Source organism: Amborella trichopoda, chromosome 5, assembly GCF_054954075.1.
Source record: "Amborella trichopoda isolate Santa Cruz 75 chromosome 5, AtrichopodaSantaCruz75HAP2 v2.0, whole genome shotgun sequence".
In the NCBI taxonomy this organism is placed as follows: Eukaryota; Viridiplantae; Streptophyta; class Magnoliopsida; order Amborellales; family Amborellaceae; genus Amborella; species Amborella trichopoda.
In genome coordinates, this window is record NC_142340.1 from 46,278,835 (window position 1) to 46,297,968 (window position 19,134).

General features: G+C 35.9%; 1 protein-coding gene and 1 long non-coding RNA gene across 21 annotated transcripts in view; one reads left to right on the top strand and one right to left on the bottom strand.

Annotated features, from left to right (window-relative positions):
- Window positions 1-390, bottom strand: part of LOC110007059 (uncharacterized) — a 55,281-nt gene extending 54,891 nt beyond the window's left edge. For all 16 annotated transcript variants that reach the window (XR_016056564.1, XR_016056558.1, XR_016056565.1 and 13 more), the window contains exon 1: window positions 21-390. This is a non-coding gene — a long non-coding RNA (uncharacterized LOC110007059). The remainder of the gene's footprint in view (window positions 1-20) is intronic.
- Window positions 391-2,627: 2,237 nt separating this feature from the next.
- LOC18431909 (Pentatricopeptide repeat (PPR-like) superfamily protein) lies at window positions 2,628-9,989 on the top strand. Of its 5 annotated transcripts, none has more exons than XM_088868372.1 (5): window positions 2,628-5,264; window positions 5,386-5,459; window positions 5,566-5,627; window positions 5,740-5,867; window positions 9,528-9,989. In XM_088868372.1, the coding sequence occupies exon 1, from the start codon at window positions 2,858-2,860 to the stop codon at window positions 4,937-4,939; it is 2,082 nt and encodes a 693-aa protein (XP_088724498.1). In that variant the 5' UTR covers window positions 2,628-2,857; the 3' UTR covers window positions 4,940-5,264; window positions 5,386-5,459; window positions 5,566-5,627; window positions 5,740-5,867; window positions 9,528-9,989. The 5 variants fall into 5 exon arrangements, with proteins under 5 accessions (XP_088724498.1, XP_020521555.1, XP_006842084.3 ...); XM_020665896.2 differs by having other exon boundaries at window positions 5,796-5,867; XM_006842021.4 differs by having other exon boundaries at window positions 2,639-4,925; window positions 5,796-5,867.
- The last annotated feature ends 9,145 nt before the right edge of the window (window positions 9,990-19,134 follow it).

Here is a 19,134-nt window from a genome sequence, read left to right on the forward strand (position 1 = left end):
AAAACTGATATCGGAAATACCAGAGATGTGATGAAGTGTTGGGAACCGTAGTAACTAGTAAGTAACACGGCCACCATTGTTGCAGTTTCTTGGCTCTCAAGTCCGTATTTCCCGGCCTTTGTCTATTATGCCTTTTGAGGCAAGACGCGATATGACATTAATACTTTTGGGGGACACGTTCCATATGGTGGGAGCCGATGGGTCGGCGAGGGGGTGGGCTGCGCAATCGGCCCGCCCGGTTATTCTAAAGCTAAAAAACTAGGGTCAAGCATTTCGGGTAGGGCTGTGTCATCACGGGTTGAGGGTAGGGTCGAGCTCATGGGCATTGACCAGCGCGGGCTGGTCCGACCCTTTTTTTCCTTTATTGTTTTTCTTATTTTCTTTGATTCTATATGGTCCGATCTGGCCCACGGCCTTAATAAGGCTAAAACTAGTGGGGAATTGGACTGCTGCCTAGGCTAGGCCCGAACCACTGCAATCCCTATCACCATGGGTGGTGAAATGAAAAACATTTGAGGGACATATAATTAGGCGTGTGTTATATATCTAAATTCGAAAAAAACGAGCATTTTGTTGGTTACTGCATTCATATAATTTAAGGGTGCGGTTTGTATAGCGCCTTGGCCCTTAACAATCAAATTAGAGCCTATCTTCGAATGGTATGAAATGTGTGGTTTCGCTATTGAAAATCTTTATGATAGCTTTAAAATATATTTTCATATTTATTTATAAAATTTTAAAACTTTAAAAATAATATAGATAGACATATCTATGAAAATTTGAAAATCTTAAAAATTGATAATCCAAAAATGTGTTACAAAATACATTATTTTTAAAACTTGAAATTTATTTTTTTCTCATGTTCATACATCTTGATGTCGAGATGATCAATTTGAGGATATTTTAGCATAAAAACAACCTCTTCTAGTGATATTTTTATGATAGGCTTCAATTTGATTGTTTAGAGCCTCGGCTCTATATAAACTTTTCCCATAATTTAATCGACTGGTTTGTTAACTCTTTGGTGCGAGCAAAAGGCTAGATATCAGCTGATAACAATGTCACGTATTAATTGTAGCTTCATAAATATCAAAATTAACATGCTTGGCATTGTTTTATGCAACTATAAAATTCAATTGACATACCATGCGAGTCTTTGAAATTACGGATGTGGAGAGAGATACAAAGGTTTTATAAAAAGGTGCAGTTTGTGTTGAGCTTAGGCTCTAAACAATCAAATCAAGGTCTACCTTTAAATAATGTCAGTAAATATAGTTTTACTATTGAAAATCTTTGTGAACGCCTTAAAATATATTTTCATCTTTATTTATAAAGTTTACAAATAGTGTAGATCATCGATAGATCTATAAAAACTTAAAAATCTTGAAAATTGACTGTCAAAAAAGGCGTTACAAAATGCATTATTTCCACAACTTGAAATCTATTTTTTTCTCATGTCCTTGCATCTTGATATCGAGATGATCAATTTAAAGATATTTGGGCATCAAAACCACCTCTTCTAGTGAAAGTTTTGAGGTAGGCTCAAATTTGATTGTTTAGAGCCTTAGCTCTATATAAACATTTCAATTTATAAAAGGACAAGCTCTAGGAATATGCAGTTATTTATAATGAGATAATTTACATTTGGTATTAGGTGGTCACAATTAATCTTGACCATTGGATGTGAAATCACGTGGTTGCATTTGTTTCATTAACCAAGCATAAAGTTAAAATAAAAAACTCTCTCAAACTTTGTTACACACCCAAGCTATTAGATTTCGCATTACATAATTGTAAATAATTGCGACCCCTATGTACCAAAGGTAGATGGTCTCATTGTATATAATGCCTTTATTTATAGTGCGGCATCTTTCTAAAAAGGAAAAAAATTAGGCAAAATTATGTAAATATTTGTTATACTTTTCGTCATTACAAAAATACCTGGATTTTTTCATTATTATACAGATGTCTATTTTTTCAACTTCATAATATTTTTTTTAAAAAAGAGAAACTGCCCATTTTTGGTTTTTGAAAAACTGAATTTCAAAAACCAAAATTTTTAAATATCAATATTACATATACCAAATATTTAAACACGGGGCTGGTAAAAGCTTATGATTTTCCAAATAATAACAAAAAATATCAATAAGCACTAAAATTCGGTTTTTCAGAAACCAAAATTTTATAAATTTTGGTTTAAGAAAAACTGAAAATTAATAAAGTTTGGTATTTTAAAAACCGAAAATAGGCAATTTTGTTTTTTCTTTTTTAAAGTGCTATGGAATTGAAAAATTAGACATATGAGTAATAACAAAAAGTTTCAGGTATTTTTGTAATAACATAATATATAATAGATATTTACATAATTTATATTTACATTTTTTTTCCAAAATTTTATATAAGGTCGCCACTTTAATATATAGAATTAAAGTGTACATAAAAAATCCATCATAAAATGTTCTTTTGACGTTAGAAAACCTTATAATTGATTATCTCAAAACCGTTATGTATAAATATGAAAAATAAAAAAATAATAATTTTGAATCTCAAAAATAGTATTTCTTGCGACACATTATCTCTGCCATCCATTTTCAAGATTTGCATGAGCTTATAGATCCACTTGATTCGAACCATCTTTAGAGTTCAAATTTTTTTTGTGATTTGCGAACTAACATGCCACAACCCTCTGTTGTTGATATTGGACGGCAGAGATATGCTAGCAAAATGAACGAAACCCAAACTGCGAGAGCAGTATACAGTGTACACCATACAGACGTTTAGCAAGGGATCTCTCTACTCTTCTGAAGCTCCCTTCCTCCTTTTTTCCGAAGGTCTCTCTCTTCCCCCGCTTTGATTCATGTTCCTGATCTCCCCCAAGAGTACCTTCTGTCTATCCGTTTCCCCATTAAATTATTTGGGCGCTGCAACTCTCTTGCTTCATACTGCAAAGAGCAAAGAAAACATAAGCCACCCATCTGAGAAACACCCAATCTTTCATCAAGTCTTCAGAGATGGACGCCTCAAAGATTCCATGGCAGCGTCAGAGACCTCCAACCTCCATGAATCTCCTTCAAGTTCCTTATTCTTCTCAAATTCATTGCAATTTTGCTCCAAAATGGGTTTTTTACGAGAAGGTAAACAGTTCCATTGTTGCATGATGAAACTAATAACCCAACCTCAAATCTCTCTCCAAAACCAGCTACTCAACATGTATATAAAATGCGGTTGCTTGAGTGATGCACACCAAGTTTTTGATGAAATGCCTAAGAGAAATCTGGTTTCTTGGAATACTGTTATTTCAGGTTTTTCAAAGCACAGTGGGCTTATAGAACTTAAACTTCGAAGAAGTAAATCTAGTGGTTCATTAAATTATGCACTAGAAAGTGAGTTTTGGGCCATGTTTTTATTTCGTGAAATGTTGTTAGAAAGAGTGGGTCCAAACTGCATAACCATGATCAGTGTTCTCGGTTCTTGTCTCTCTTTGTCAGAGGTTGAATTTGGTAAGCAACTTCACTCGATTACGATAAAATCGGGATTTGATATAGACCTTGTTGTTAGTACTGCTCTTACTGATCTCTATGCAAAATGTAGCGACATGAAATGTGCTAGACTCATATTTGACAAAGTAGAACTCAAGGATTTGGTGTTATGGAATGTCATGATTTATGGTTATGCTCATAATTCTTTCGGAAAGGAAGCATTTGGAGTATTTAAATTGATGCGAACTGAAGGGTTGTCGGGTGATAGTTTTACCTTTAGTAGTTTATTGAATGCATGTAGTGGGCTAAGATCTCAAGAAATGGGGAAACAAATCCATGGGTGTATTATTAAGCTATCAATTGATTTGGATTTTTTAGTATCAAGTACACTTGTTGATATGTATGCAAAGAATGAGAATTTAGGGGATGCAAGAAAGGCTTTTGATGGGATGGTTGTCCGTAGTGTGGTATCTTGGACTACTTTAATTGTGGGTTATGGCCACAATGGTGAAGGTGTGGCGGCCTTGAAGCTTCTCAGTAGAATGATTCGAGATGGTTTCAGACCAGATGAACTCACTTTGGCTAGCATTCTTAGCTCATGTGCGAATGTTGCTACCTCAAAACAGACAGTTTTGGTACATACACATATCATAAAAAATGGGTTTGAATCATTCCTACCAGTCTCCAATGCCTTGATCAATGCATACTCCAAATGTGGCTATATTGAGAGTGCTTATCTAGTGTTCAAATTGATTCGAAAACATGATCTTGTTACATGGACTTCAATGATAAATGCTTACGCTTTTCATGGTATTGGAAGAGAGGCCATTATGCTCTTCGACAAGATGATTGAAGAGGGTGTTTGGCCAGATCGTATCGCCTTTGTTGGGGTTCTTGCTGCTTGTAGCCATGGAGGCCTGATCAGTCAGGGCCTACGCTACTTTTCTTCAATGGAAAATGTTTATCAGATAACACCGGATTCAGAACACTATTCTTGTTTCATCGATCTCCTTGGTCGTGCAGGGCTTCTAAAAGAGGCTTTCAATGTTTTAATGAATGTGCCCTTTGATCCAGGTGCTAATGTATGGGGGGCATTTCTCGGTGCTTGTAGGATCCATGGCAACTTGGAGTTAGCGAGATTTGCAGCAGAAAAGCTTTTTGAAATAGAACCAAGTGAACCGTCGAATTATGCTTTGTTATCCAATATATATGCTAGTCTTGAGAGTTGGAGTGATGTAGCTAAGGTTCGAAAGATGCTTAGAGAGAGGTGTGAGAAGAAAGTCCCAGGGTGCAGCTGGATGGAGATTGGTAGTAAGATTCACTCATTTGTTTCGAGTGATAAATCCCACCCACAAGTGAAAGAGATCTATGCAATCTTGAAAGTACTAAATGAGCAACTGGAGGAAGGAATTTCGTATATTAATGGCAATGTGTTCAATGCTGTAGGTATGATCAATTGATTTGACATTTGAACATCATATGGAGGAAGAGTAACCCACTTTTAGGCTTATTTTCTTGTGGTTTGGAAAAGGAGCAAGTGGAACAGATGTCCCAACGTCTGAATCCCTGTTTTATCACTTGATACGAGAACTTGATCATCAGTTGCTTTTGGACCGGACATAGTTATTTCTGATTTTGACGTAAGAAAAGTAAAATAGGCTATAAAGAAACATAACTGAGGAAATAAGTAGAAAATACTTTGGGAATCTCATTCATGCAGATAGGAAATTTTTTGAGATATGATTGTTGGTGAACATCTGTTATTTCCAAGGATGATTCTTCAACGTAAGACATAACTAAATCCATTCATGATCTAAAGCAGTACTACTTTTTTCTTTTTCCTTTTTTAATTGGTATAAAAGCAATGCCTCTTTTCTTGTAATCTCATATTTGACTTTTGTTTCAGCTATTCATAGACTCGGATAAGTGAAGGAGAGCTTCACAGGAACCCAACCTTCTATTTCCTTTACAATAGCTCAGGTGCACATGAGCCATGTGTTTTTAATTCTCATAAATGCTTCAATTCTCTTTCCTTTTTCTTTATTAAGTATTCGGCAGTTTATCTTGATTGGTTTATGTTCACCAGCTCTGTACATATCTGTCGTGTATATTTCTTGCCAACAATGGTCACTAGAGACGAAACATAAGGTGCGAGCTCTCCTCTAAATGATTATTGTAATATCTTGTATGTGTTGCTGGCTCTTCTCTTTTTTCATTGAACAAAGGCAAACTAATATGTAATTTTTTTGCCATTTTTAAGTTGCTTTTAAGTGAGAGGGATCGTATGAAGAGCCTCACTCCCCATTTTCATGTTAGATGCATATGGATCTCGGACCCTAGACAATGCGGAGGATTCTCCTGAGTTTTAAGGATGATATGCTCGTGGAGGTAAGCATTGATCCATATGTACAAGAATGTTAGGCTCAACTAGAATCTTTGTCCTTACAATTCTAGATCTTGTGCACATTTTGGCTATAATTTTGTTTTTTTGTGCAATTTTGATGCAAGTGTTAGAAGTTCTAGCACCTGCATCAAATTTTAAGAAACATGTTTTCTTGAAAATCTTTCTTATCTATATTACATTGATTCTCTTATTCTCTATTATTTAAAAAAAAGTCTTTAGCAGAAATCATTTTTGCCGCGTGGAGCACCGAGTTTGTCTGCTAGGCGGAACACACTGTTACTGCTACTGCTACTTCTAGTACTACTACCACTGTTGTTGTTGTTGTGGTGGTGTTGGTGGTGGTGCTGGTGGTGTGGTTGTTATTGGCAGTCTTGATGTTGTTGGTGTTATTGGTGCTGGTGTTCGTGTTCGTGGTGGTGGTGGCGGTGTTGGTGTTGGCCTTGTTGTTTTATTGCAGTAGTAGTGGTGGTACAGCAGTGACAGTTGCAGTAGTGCTAGTGACAGTAGCTGTGGTGATGGTGGTTGTGATATTAGTAGTATAGTCGTATTGGCCTTGGTAATGGTTATGGTAGTGGTAGTAGCAGTAGTAGTGCATAACAAAGTTTATGCACTACGTCAAGTGGTTCCAATAGGAAAACAGGTATATCAAGTGATTCCAATAGGAATGAGACTAGACTGTAACACATGCTGGGGGTAGGAGGAAAGAAACTGCATCTCCTTGCATTCTGAGTTTCAAGTTGACTCCCTCCTAGCCAAGATGTTGGGCTAAGCATTTTCTCCTCTGAGAATTGTTTTCTCAAAGATGTTTGCGTCTTACTGCTAATGCCGTGATTTTTCCCTGTACAAAAATGTCTGCTAGCCTCGTAAGGAGGTGAGTCTATGCATGCCCATCTAAACAAATTTAGTGAACCACATTTCCCCACAAAAGAGCTATCACAAGTCGATAGCAAACCCAAAAAGCTAGTCATCTCAGCGATGCTAGTATCCCACAATTCCCCATTTTGAACTGAATAGGTTAATTGCGTGCCCCTGAAGGATTGCAAAAGGTACACTTGACAATTGGAAAGAGAAAAAAAAGAAGAAACATTCCTGAAATTTATACTTCCTATTACTTTCCTTGTAGATGCCCTATACGATTGTGGTTATAGACTTTCTACAAGAGTAGGCCCTTCTGGCAGAAAGCATGCTATACATAATAATTGTTGTTGCCCATGCCAAAGAGAATTAGTTAAAAAAAAAATAGTTTCTAAACTTATTGCTTCTTGACACCAAGACTATATGTCTTTCAGAGACCTCAGGTTCCTACCAAAATTTTGGCGATTGGACCAAATTACTGAAATGTCTTTTTGACACAATTACACATCAGTGATCCCAGAGTAATCACCACATGAACTAGTATTTCTGCTTGAAACTCAACCAAATTCCAATAGAAATTTTGTGAACTTTGTGCTCCTCTTCTCCAGATGGTTTTTAATTGGAACTAGAAGGCAGACATGAGAGCATTATTGAAATGTTGGTTATCACTGTCAGCCAATTGGAAGTGTTCCAAAATCTGAAGTCTAAGTTATGTAGTGGGGCCCAGTTTCAAATAGTTGCAGTGAGGATGTTAATTATGGCTTGAAATATATGTCCTTATGAAAATGTGTTATTAATTGGGAAGCATATGTTATGCATGACTTGAAAAACGACCTATGGTATGTTACCCACTAGTTTCCTTTCAACCTACACGTTAGGAGATAGATAGGACTCTGCATTAGCTAATGGACCTGATTTACCATGCTAAGTTAAACAATATGAGATGAGATCCATGATGATCAAGTGTTGGCGGCAGGCATACCTTTGCAAAATATCTTGTAGAAAGGACTCTGCATTGAATAAGGGACCTGACTTGTCATGCGTGGTGAGATGAGATGGATGGTGTCAACTTCTACAGGCGTACCCTGCCAAATATCCATAGTTGCTGGAACCCTGTAGGAAAGGTCACGGACCCTGCTCCAGAACTTCGATCCCATGATTCCAGCTACGGATCTTTGATGGAATGCGGATCCCTCTATTGTGATCCTCATTCCCAGTGGGTTTGAACTGCAGTTCTCTAGTGTGTGCTGCAGTGCAGATGATGTTTTTTCTATTTGGCACTAAGTCATACGCACTGATTCAGTTTTGTACCCAATGGTACTATGAACCCCTGCATCACTCGCAATCCCCTAAAACTTACTATTGCGATTCCTTCCTCATGGAATTGTGCTCCCCTGTGACAAGGATCGTGCTCTCTTAATATAGGATCATACGGACGGCGATCCTAACCACAAGGAACTTCCAGTAATCCATGGTTCTGCGGACCTGGGCCAGCTCCCGCTCCCGGGAACGCATCCACACCCGACAACTATGAAAATATCTTTTGAGGTTTTTTGGAGTATAAGTGTGTTAATTTGATAGTATTATTTTGCAGTTACCATGTAGTTGTAATCTGCGTGATTTCTTCTACTCAAAATATTTAATAAAGACCACAAATTAATAGTATGTTATCATATAACAGTCAGCTTTATATCATTAGTTGTAGTGATAGTGGTAGTAGTAGTTGTCCATGTAGTTGTTAAGTTCAACAGTGAGCAGGAAGCTTATTGCAACCATGTTCAAGTAGATGGCAGCATAGTAGAATGTCACTCGTAATTTTTAAAAGATCTTCTTTTTTGGGATTGAAAGATTTTCAGAAAGGGATCTTTTGTGGATTCAGGAAAAAGATTGGTGATAGATGTGCCATATTGACTTTTCTAGGAGCCATTGTGGTCATTCTTTGTTCTTAACTAATTTGAGCAAGCATTGTTCATAGACTTGGGACATGATGCACAGAAATATATTTGCTGCTTTATTGGCCAATAATGTCCTTTGGCCTTTGTCAATGGCTTCCAACATCCAACCCCTCTATTTAAGTTAGCTTACTGAACAGGAAAATGAAATTAAAGCATACGCACAATGTTCCAAAAGGTGGAGGCGGGCGCCTAGGCAGCCAAGGTTTGGGCCACCTAAGCGGGCGCCCAGACACAAAGGCGTCCCCAAGAGAGGGGGGGGGCTTGTGAGAGAGAGGGATGTCACATCGAACACTTGGAGGTCATTTGTTTTTTATCTATTTTTCTTCTTACATGTAAAGGAGTATATTGGTCTATGTGTATCTTTGTGTGTGTATATGTGAGAGAGAGAGGCTGCACATCGAACTCATGGAGTCCATCTTCTTCTTCTTCTTCTCATATCTAGAGAGAGCACCTGGACCCGAAAGAGAGAGAGATAGAGAAAGAGAAGGGCAATACAAAGCCCTATTTTTGTTTGGGTGGATTTGAATTTTTTTTTTTATATTATTTTAAGAGATGGCACTAGGTGGGCGGCCAGACCGCCTAGGTGCCCACCTTGACCCGCCTAAGCACCCCCTTAGGCATGCGTAGGTGGTTTGTCGGCTAGGCAGCTGGGCAGCCGATTTTTTTTTCATTACATAATGTGCATAACAGCCTTTGATCTTTGCCACTCAACTAAAATGTCTTTTCAAATCACGTAGAAATTTTCAATTGATTATGTAGGTACTTTAGTGTTTCACACAACCTTTTCTTTTATTATGTTTCATATAACCTTGGTTTCTGCTTTACGTTATGCAGAGGCTGGCCATCCTTCTGACCCAGAAGTTTGTCGCTCGTCTAACATACTAAAAGAGCAAGGTGAAGTGTAACATATGCATAATGCATGTCATGAGTATACAACACTATGCAAGCGAAAGCAATCACCAATCGTGAAAATGATTCGTCATTGCTTGCACATGCTATTCAAGGCGCTGCAGAACTCCATGGGCCCTCCACTCAGTAGCTGCCAACTGCTGACATAGACTCGCAGACTAGAGGTGGACCATTTCCTACATCTTTCGTGAAATCAACATGGTAGTAGATATACTTGTCAAGAATGGGATATCTTTATCTCATGCTATAATTTGGCATTCTTCTTTTTTCTTACTTCATGATTTGGCACAATTGATCCATTGTAGAGTTGTAACAGTATGATTTGTATTTTCTCTTTTTTTATTTAATGAAAAAGGGCATAATTGCCCCATTGTACGGTTGTAACACTATGATTTGTATTTTTTCTATTTTTATTTAATGAAAAACAGGTAGGGCCCTTCTCCCCTACTAACTTACCCAAAAAAAAAAAAAAGCCGTTACCAGTCATTACCAAGATGGATATAGGAGATGAACATTTTGTCCAATTGAATGTCCATGCACAAGAGGGATTTTTTTCTCTAAAGCGTACTTCATCTCTCTGATCTCCAAACCAATTTTGCCACGGTATTGGAAGCCGCAATTGACATGACCTATCTTTCTGATCTGCTAGTACCGAACTAACCTATTGAGTGTACGAAAAGGGGAATCATCCTCTGAACTACCTTTCTCTCTTCCTGAAACTATGTCCATGTTCTGTCTAATCTCTTTCTATGCCGGGAAGATATATGTCGATTAAATCCATTTTGTCTAACCTCCCAATATATTTTATGTCTTTATTTAAGATGTCAAAAGAAGTTGAAAAACAATTGGAGAGATATGTAAGAAATTTTTTGTGGGGTGATGACATAAGAAGGAGGAGATTTCATCTGGTGAGTTGGAAAAAAGTTTGTAACCATTGAAAAAGGGGGGATTGGTCTTAAGAGACTGAAACATGTGAACTCGACACTTTTAGTAAAATTGTGGTGGAGGATCCATACACAACCTAAGCATTTCTAGATGCTTATTCTGAGAGAAAATTATATAATGGATTTGAACTTTGACCACATTAAAAGTCCAAGAAACAAGACAAGTTTATCCCATGTTTGGAGAGGTATTAACTAAGAGAGATTTGTGTATCTACGACAATTTTGAAAAATAGTGAGGAATGGAGAATCTACTCTCTTTTGGTTTGACAAATGGATTGGAGATGAATCGTTGAGATGCCTTTTTCCCGAGGTTTTTTCAAAAGCTTTAAACCCGCTAATATCTATCAAGGAGGCTAGTGGGGGTGTTTATACTAATATTATTTGGTCCATTCATTGTAAGTGAATAAGAGGTACAAACATATTTATTAAAGAATATAAGACATTGTTGGAATTATTGAATGACACATATTTGACTCCAAATATGGATGATAGCTTTATTTGGGATCTTACCCCTTTGGGAGACTTTTCGGTTAAGTCAACCTACAACCTATTATTTCTAATCATTGGAGAGAATTAGATGTTGGTTTATTCAAGATTAAGAACTTGCATGTGCCTCTTAAAGTGCAGTTATTCTTACGGATCCTATGTCAAGATAAATTATCAACTGTTGGCAACTTGAGAAAGATGGGTTTTATTATCACCAATGTATGTATCTTTGTGCAAAGCCAGTGATGAAACTTTGCAGCATCTTTTCCTCTCATGCCCTTTTGTTACTTATCTTTGGGATTGGACTCGCCAGTGCTTCAATTTGTCATTACCTTTGCTTCAAAATGTCAGAGCTCTTCTTGACCAATAGATCACACCCGTTATTTCAATTATGAGAACTATCCTTTCGAGATCTATTTGGGTTAGCCTTCTTTAGAATGTGTGGAAGGAAAGAAATAGAATAGTCTTTGATAATATAAGTGCAGATCTGTCTACATTAAAATCAAATATTTTAGCACTTGCAGCTGATTGGTTCATTTCACATAAGGATAGTGGCTACATTCCTAAAAGTTTTATCATTAGCAATCCTTCGGCAATGACGACTTTGGGTGTTACCATCAACACTCATAGTGAGGTTGTGAGGATACCACCACCAGTGAATTTTTTCAAACTTAAGTTTGATGGAACTTCACTTGGCAATCCAGGGCCAGCCGGCTATGGTGGACTCATCAGAAATAATTTGGGTCACATTATTTTTTCTTACTCGGGTCCTTGTAGTATCACAACAGCAAATGAGGCGGAAACACGAGGTTTATTAAAAGGTTTGAAATTGCTATGCAATTTGGAAGGGGACAAGATTATTGAAGGAGACTCATTAAATGTCATTGCCTGGAGTAAGAGAAAGGTCAAAATCCCTTGGAGATTAAAGACTGTTTTTAATCAAATTTGGCATATTTTGTCATCCTCTATGGCAACGGTCCAACATTGTTATAGAGAGGCGAATGAAGATGTCGATGTTCTTGCTAAAGGAAGAGTCCATAGTCCCTCTCTATTGGTTACTTATTTTCTGTAATATTGTTTCATTGCTTGAACATCTTGTATTTTACGTATAAATTAATAATAAGTCGTACGTTACCATTTTTTTTTAAAAAAAAAACTATGTCCATGCTTTGTCCCTTCCATATGAGTGGTTGGTGACCTACCGATGTATATACTACAACACACACCTAGCATTTTTGTTTTAATTACTACAACAAATACCGATGTATATACTACAACAACACACACCATTTTTTTTTTTTTGTTCTTGATAAAGGCCAGGAGAGGGGGGGGGGGAACCCATATGCCAGGCCTCTCTGTCGAAAAATGAGGAAACCTCAGGGATGAGGTGTTGCCAATGTAAAAAGACGGGCAATGACAGTCGTAGCGATACAAACACAAAGGTAAAAGTAGTAGCTAGTAAAAATGAGCACCAGGGCTAAGAAGTGGCGTCGGCTTGTGCGATCGCTCCCTCCTTAGCCAGTCGGTCCGCCAAGCCGTTTGATTCCCTTCAAATATGCGTCCATGAGACGGCTATATCCTTGTAGAGGTAAGATATCTCGTCAAAAATCAGAGCAAGGTACTAGGGAGGGGAAGCAAGACTAGCAGCTCAAGAGACTATGTTGCGCGCATCCCCTTCCACCATGGATTCCGCAAGCTGTGAGTCATGGATCCCGTAAGCAACGTCATGGATTCCGCAAGCTGTGAGTCAGCCTAGCCTATGTATTTGGAGAAAGACACAAGGGTATTCCCCTGGTGATCTCTAAAAATCCCCCTATCCTCGAGGGACCAGGGTTACCACGGGAATAGCTGTCAAAGTTGAGCCTAATAGAATCAGGTGGAGGAGGTGACCAGCCCCATGGCCAGTGGGACGAGTGTGTTGGAGTAGGAGTAATTGCTGCTAGTTCGCGAAGAATTGGGAGATGGGGAGATCGTTGAAGGCCTTGTGATTGGTAGCCTAGAAGGTCACGAGGGTTTGGATCTTGTGAAACAAGGCAGGGGTTTCGCCATAAACTCCACAAAAAATTCTTACATTTCTTTCCATCCACAATATCCAGATCGTGGCCTCTATAGTTGCCTTCCCAAGAAGCTTCCCAATTTTGGGCCAGGAAGTGCAGTCGGCTAAGTAGAAAAAGCCGGAGATGGAGGCTGGCATAACCCATGTCAAGCCAAGTCTGCTCCACAAGTTGTAGGCTAGGTCACAGTGAATGAATACGTGAGGGTGATTTTCTTTTTCACTTAGGCATAGAATGCCCACCGTTAGCGCTCTTTCAGAGCAAGCAATTCAGTTGAAGCAATTCAGTTGAAGGCTTGCACTTTTGGCGATGCTATTAAGGACTAGACCTTGGAAATCACCGAGGGGGAAGAGGTAGGGGATTAGAGCAGAAATTTGTAGAAGGAAGAAATTGAGAAAAAGCTTGATGCATCTGGGGTCCAGATGATCTAATCCGACCCAGAAAGGGAGAGAAATGAGTTGTGGAGCACATCCAAGAAAGAAATGAACTCCAATAGTTCAGTGTTAGAGAGAGGACGTATAAAAGAGGGGTTCCACACCCTTCTATTGCCGGTAAGAGGAAGTTCTTCCGATATCCAAGCATCAGGATTTGTGGCAAGTAAGAACAAAGAGCGGTACCGATCCTAAGAGGTGTGTGGCCCAACCAAAGATCGGACCAAAAGCGAACCATGTTACCGATCCTTGGGTGGAATCTGAAGGACTGTTTAAAAATTGATAGAACCGAAAAAAATAATTTCCAAGCTCCCGAGGATCTACTGTTTAATTCCCTTTACCAATTATTATATATTAAGAGAAAGGAGGCCCCTTTATTAGTTTTCACTCTTTGGACATTGAAAGACGTGGTTTATATCTTTATAAAAGTTATTTGAAGTTTGAATATATATAGACAATTGTTATCTAACAAAAGCCGTTGTGTAGATGAATCCATCAAATTCGGTTTCTTTCTCTCTTTACAATTGAATATATCTTTTGGTATGGTATTGTAACAATTCTAAAATTTCAATAAAAAATAAAAAATAAAAAATAAAAAATAAAAAAAAATAAAAAAATAAAAAAGAAAAGAAAAGAAAAAACTTTTAATAAGTGATGGTCTATATGAGCATGATGGTCCTTAAGGACTATCACTATTTTAAAAATCTTTTGGTTAAGTTTCTTTTGTTTGCTCGTGCCTTGCCACGTCAAGTGGAGGTGGGCTTTAAGCATACAAGGGGTATTGTAACGGTTACGAGGTCAAACTTAATAAAATATTATAATAAGGTGTCGTAAGAGTTTAAATAAGAGAGGTGAAGACTCCTATCTTAGAAAACTTATGAGATTTTTTTCTCTGGTCGAAACACAGTGAACTCCTCTCTCTAGCCGAATTTTTATCGGAAGCTCCCTCTCAAATATTTGTGTGTAAGTGACATCGTCTTCCAGAAAAATAGTATATTTTTAATAAATAGTGATATTTCGATCTAAGATCTGTATTTTATAAGTTTTGTATGTAAGTGATTTCATTATCTTGAAAAATAATCCGTTCTTTTAAAAAATAAAATGAAATGATTATTTATGCTTATTATCATGAATTTTAGGCGCAATAAATTTTATGCGCACGCGACCTCATTATTTTGAAACATAACCTTTTTAATAAAAATTGTGATATTTTATCTATGTTATAAATTTTGAATGCTGTAAATTATTAGAAATAAACTTATTTATTTTTCTTGTCTATTGTTAGAAAATTTTAGATACTGTAAAATTATTAGAAATAAATGTGATATTTCTGCTTTTAGTAAAATTGTGATATTTTTTTCTACTGTTTTTTAATATTTAGACATTGTAAAATTCATGTGCAAATGACTGCCTTATTATCTGAAAACTGATATTTTTGTAATTGATTATAGCATTGTTGTGAAATGTTCATTTGTAAATTGATATCCCATAAATTGTGATAATTCCGTATTATTGAATTTCTATAAGAGTTTTTCTATACATATTAAATTGGCAATTATGCTAGAATGTCTTTACAAACTGCTACCTCTCTAAATTTGAGCCCAAAATATTTGATTGGTTATTTCTTTAATGTTATTGAAAGTGACTGTTATTAATGGTTTCCTTGAAATTCATATTAATGATTTCAGTGATATGTGAGTACATGATAATTGCTGTTTTCGAATGTTTAAAGAGATTTAGAAATAATTTAAGTATGCAAGTGGACTCATCCGGTTCGCCGGTGAGGTATAAGTGGACCTATCCGGGATGCCGGTAGGGATTAAGTGGACTCATCCGGTACGCCGGTGAGGTATAAGTGGACCTGCAGGGATTAAGTGGACCTGTCTGGGACGCCGATAGAGATTAAGTGGACCCATCAGGACGCTGATGGGGTATATAGGTGACTTACTTGAGACGCCAGTAGGGTATTTTGTGAAATCTTTTGAATTATGCACTGCTGTTAAAATGTTATATGTATTTCAATTATTCGGATTATACTTAATTATGCATTTTTGGAAGTGAAACTGTTAATGCATTTCTGTTAATATATCTCCTTTTTAGAAATATTGATATCTTTCAACCATGATTATTTTTAGGATTATGATGATCACTTACTGAGTAGCCAAACTCATCAAACTATGGTAAACATTTTTCAGGATAACTGCAGTTTCATTTGAGTCCTCGTCAGGATCAACTTTGGGAAGATATTGTAATTTTGCTTAAACTTTCTTTTGTTACTTTGTAAGAATTCGCTACTGTATATTTTTCCTATCAAGCAATGTATATATGTTTTGTTAGTCACATCTCAGAAATATTAGTATCATAAATTATTGGGGTGTGACAAATACGGTATCAGAGCAATAGGTTTAAGATTCTTAAGAGTTTTTTTTAAAAAAAGTACTTAAAATAATAATGAAGTTGAAAGAATATGAGAAAAAAAAAAAAAAAAATCCCTATCTTTTTCATTAATCAGGTACACAAATTTAGAGGACTAAATTTCTTTAAGGGGGGAAGAATGTAATAATTCTAAAATTTCAAAAAAAAAAAAAAAAAAAGGAAAGAAAAAAAAAAAAAAACTTTTAATAAGTTATGGTCTATATGAGCATGATGATCCTTAGGGACCATCACTATTTTCAAAATCTTTTGGTTAAGTTTCTTTTGTTTGCTTCTGCCTTGCCACGTCAAGTGGACGTGGGCTTTAAGCATATAAGGGGCATTGTAAACGGTTACACCTCGTGTATGAGGTATAACTTAATAAAATATTATAATAAAGTGTCGTAAGAGTTTAAATAAGAGGTGAGGACTCCTACCTTATAAAACTTATGAGATTTTTCTCTCTGGTCAAAACACAGTGAACTCCTCTCTCTAGCCGAATTTTATCGGAAGCTCTCTCTCAAATATTTGTGTGTAAGTGACATCGTCTTCCTGAAAAATAATATATTTTTAATAAATAGTGATATTTCCGTCCAGGATCTTTATTTTATAAGTTTTGTATGTAAGTGATTTCATTATCTTGAAAAATAATCCGTTCTTTTTAAAAATGAAATGAAATAATTATTTTTGCTTATTATCATGAATTTTAGGCGCAATAAATTTTATGCGCACGCGACCTCATTATTTTGAAACATAACCTTTTTAATAAAAATTGTGATATTTTATCTATGTTAGAAATTTTGAATGCTGTAAATTATTAGAAATAAACTTATTTATTTTTCTTGTCTATTGTTAGAAAATTTTAGATACTGTAAAATTATTAGAAATAAATGTGATATTTCTGCTTTTAGTAAAATTGTGACATTTCTTTCTATTGTTTTTTAATATTTAAACATTGTAAAATTCATGTGCAAATGACTGCCTTAATACTTAAAAATTGATATTTTTGCAATTGATTATAGCATTGTTGTGAAATGTTCATTTGTAAATTGATATCCCATAAATTGTGATAATTCCGTATTATTGAAATTCTATGAGAGTTTTTCTATACATATTAAATTGGAAATTATGCGAGAATGTCTTTACAAACTGCTACCTTTCTAAATTTGAGCCCAAAATATTTGATTGGTTATTTTTTTAATGTTATTGAAAGTGACTGTTATTAATGGTGTAAGTGAAATTCATATTAATGATTTCAGAGATATGTGAGTACATGATAATTGCTGCTTTCGAATGTTTAAAGAGATTTAGAAATAATTTAAGTATGCAAGTGGACTCATCCGGTTCGCTGGTGAGGTATAAGTGGACCTATCCGGGACACCGGTAGGGATTAAGTGGACTCATCCGATACGCCGGTGAGGTATAAGTGGACCTGCAGGGATTAAGTGGACCTATCTAGGACGCCAATAGAGATTAAGTGGACCCATCAGGACGCTGATGGGGTATATAAGTGACCTACTTGGGACGCCAGTAGGGTATTTTGTGAAATCCTTTGAATTATGTACTGCCATTAAAATGTTATATGTATTTCAATTATTCGGATTATACTTAATTATGCATTTTTGGAAGTGAAACTGTTAATGCATTTCTGTTAATAGATCTCCTTTTTGGAAATATTGATATTTTTCAACCATGATTATTTTTAGGATTATGATGATCACTTACTGAGTAGCCAAACTCATCAAACTATGGTAAACATTTTTTAGGATAACTGCGGTTTCATTTGAGTCTTCGTCAGGATCAACTTTGGGAAGATATTGTAGTTTTGCTTAAACTTTCTTTTGTTACTTTGTAAAAATTCGCCACTGTATATTTTTCCTATCAAGCAATGTATATATGTTTTGTCAGTCACATCTCAAGAATATCAGTATCATAAATTCTTGGGGTGTGACAAATATGGTATCAGAGCAATAGGTTTAAGATTCTTAAGAAATTTTTTTTAAAAAAGTACTTAAAATAATAATGAAGTTGAAAGAATATGAGAAAATATATATATATATATATATATATATATATATATATATATATATATATATATATCCCTATCTTTTTCAGTAATCAGGTACACAAATTTAGAGGACTAAATTTCTTTAAGGGAGGAAGAATGTAGTAATTCTAAATTTTTTTTTTTAAAAAAAAAAAAAAAAAAAAAAAAAGAAGAAACTTTTAATAAGTGATGGTCTATATGAGCATGATGGTCCTTAGGGACTATCACTATTTTCAAAATCTTTTGGTTAAGTTTCTTTTGTTTGCTCCTGCCTTGCCACGTCAAGTGGACGTGGGCTTTAAGCATATAAGGGGTATTGTAACGGTTACACCTCGTGTATGAGATGTAACTTAATAAAATATTATAATAAGGTGTCGTAAGAGTTTAAATAAGAGATATGAGGACTCCTACTTTAGAAAACTTATGATTTTTCTCTCTGGTCGAAACACAGTGAACTCCTCTCTCTAGCCGAATTTTTATCGGAAGCTCCCTCTCAAATATTTGTGTGTAAGTGACATCGTCTTCTTGAAAAATAGTATGTTTTTAATAAATAGTGATATTTCCGTCCAGGATCTTTATTTTACAAACTGCTACCTTTCTAAATTTGAGCCCAAAATATTTGATTGGTTATTTCTTTAATGTTATTGAAAGTGACTGTTATTAATGGTTTCAGTGAAATTCATATTAATGATTTCAGTGATATGTGAGTACATGATAATTGTTGCATTCGAATGTTTAAAGAGATTTAGAAATAATTTAAGTATGCAAGTGGACTCATCCGGTTCACCGGTGAAGTATAAGTGGACCTATCTGGGATGCCGGTAGGGATTAAGTGGACTCATCCAGTACACCGGTGAGGTATAAGTGGACCTGCAGGGATTAAGTGGACCTATTTGGGACATCGATAGGGATTAAGTTGACCCATCAGGACGCTGATGGGATATATAAGTGACCTACTTGGGACACCAGTAGGGTATTTTGTGAAATCCTTTGAATTATGCACTGCCGTTAAAATGTTATATGCATTTCAATTATTCGGATTATACTTAATTATGCATTTTTGTAAGTGAAACTGTTAATGCATTTCTGTTAATAGATCTCCTTTTTGGAAATATTGATATCTTTCAACCATGATTATTTCTAGGATTATGATGATCA

Coding starts and splice junctions, on each gene's coding strand:
- LOC18431909 (XM_006842021.4), top strand. CDS start 2,858: ATGTTCCTGATCTCCCCCAAGAGTACCTTCTGTCTATCCGTTTCCCCA. Junction 4,926..5,385: donor CAATGTGTTCAATGCTGTAG/GTATGATCAATT, acceptor CTTTTGTTTCAG/CTATTCATAGACTCGGATAA.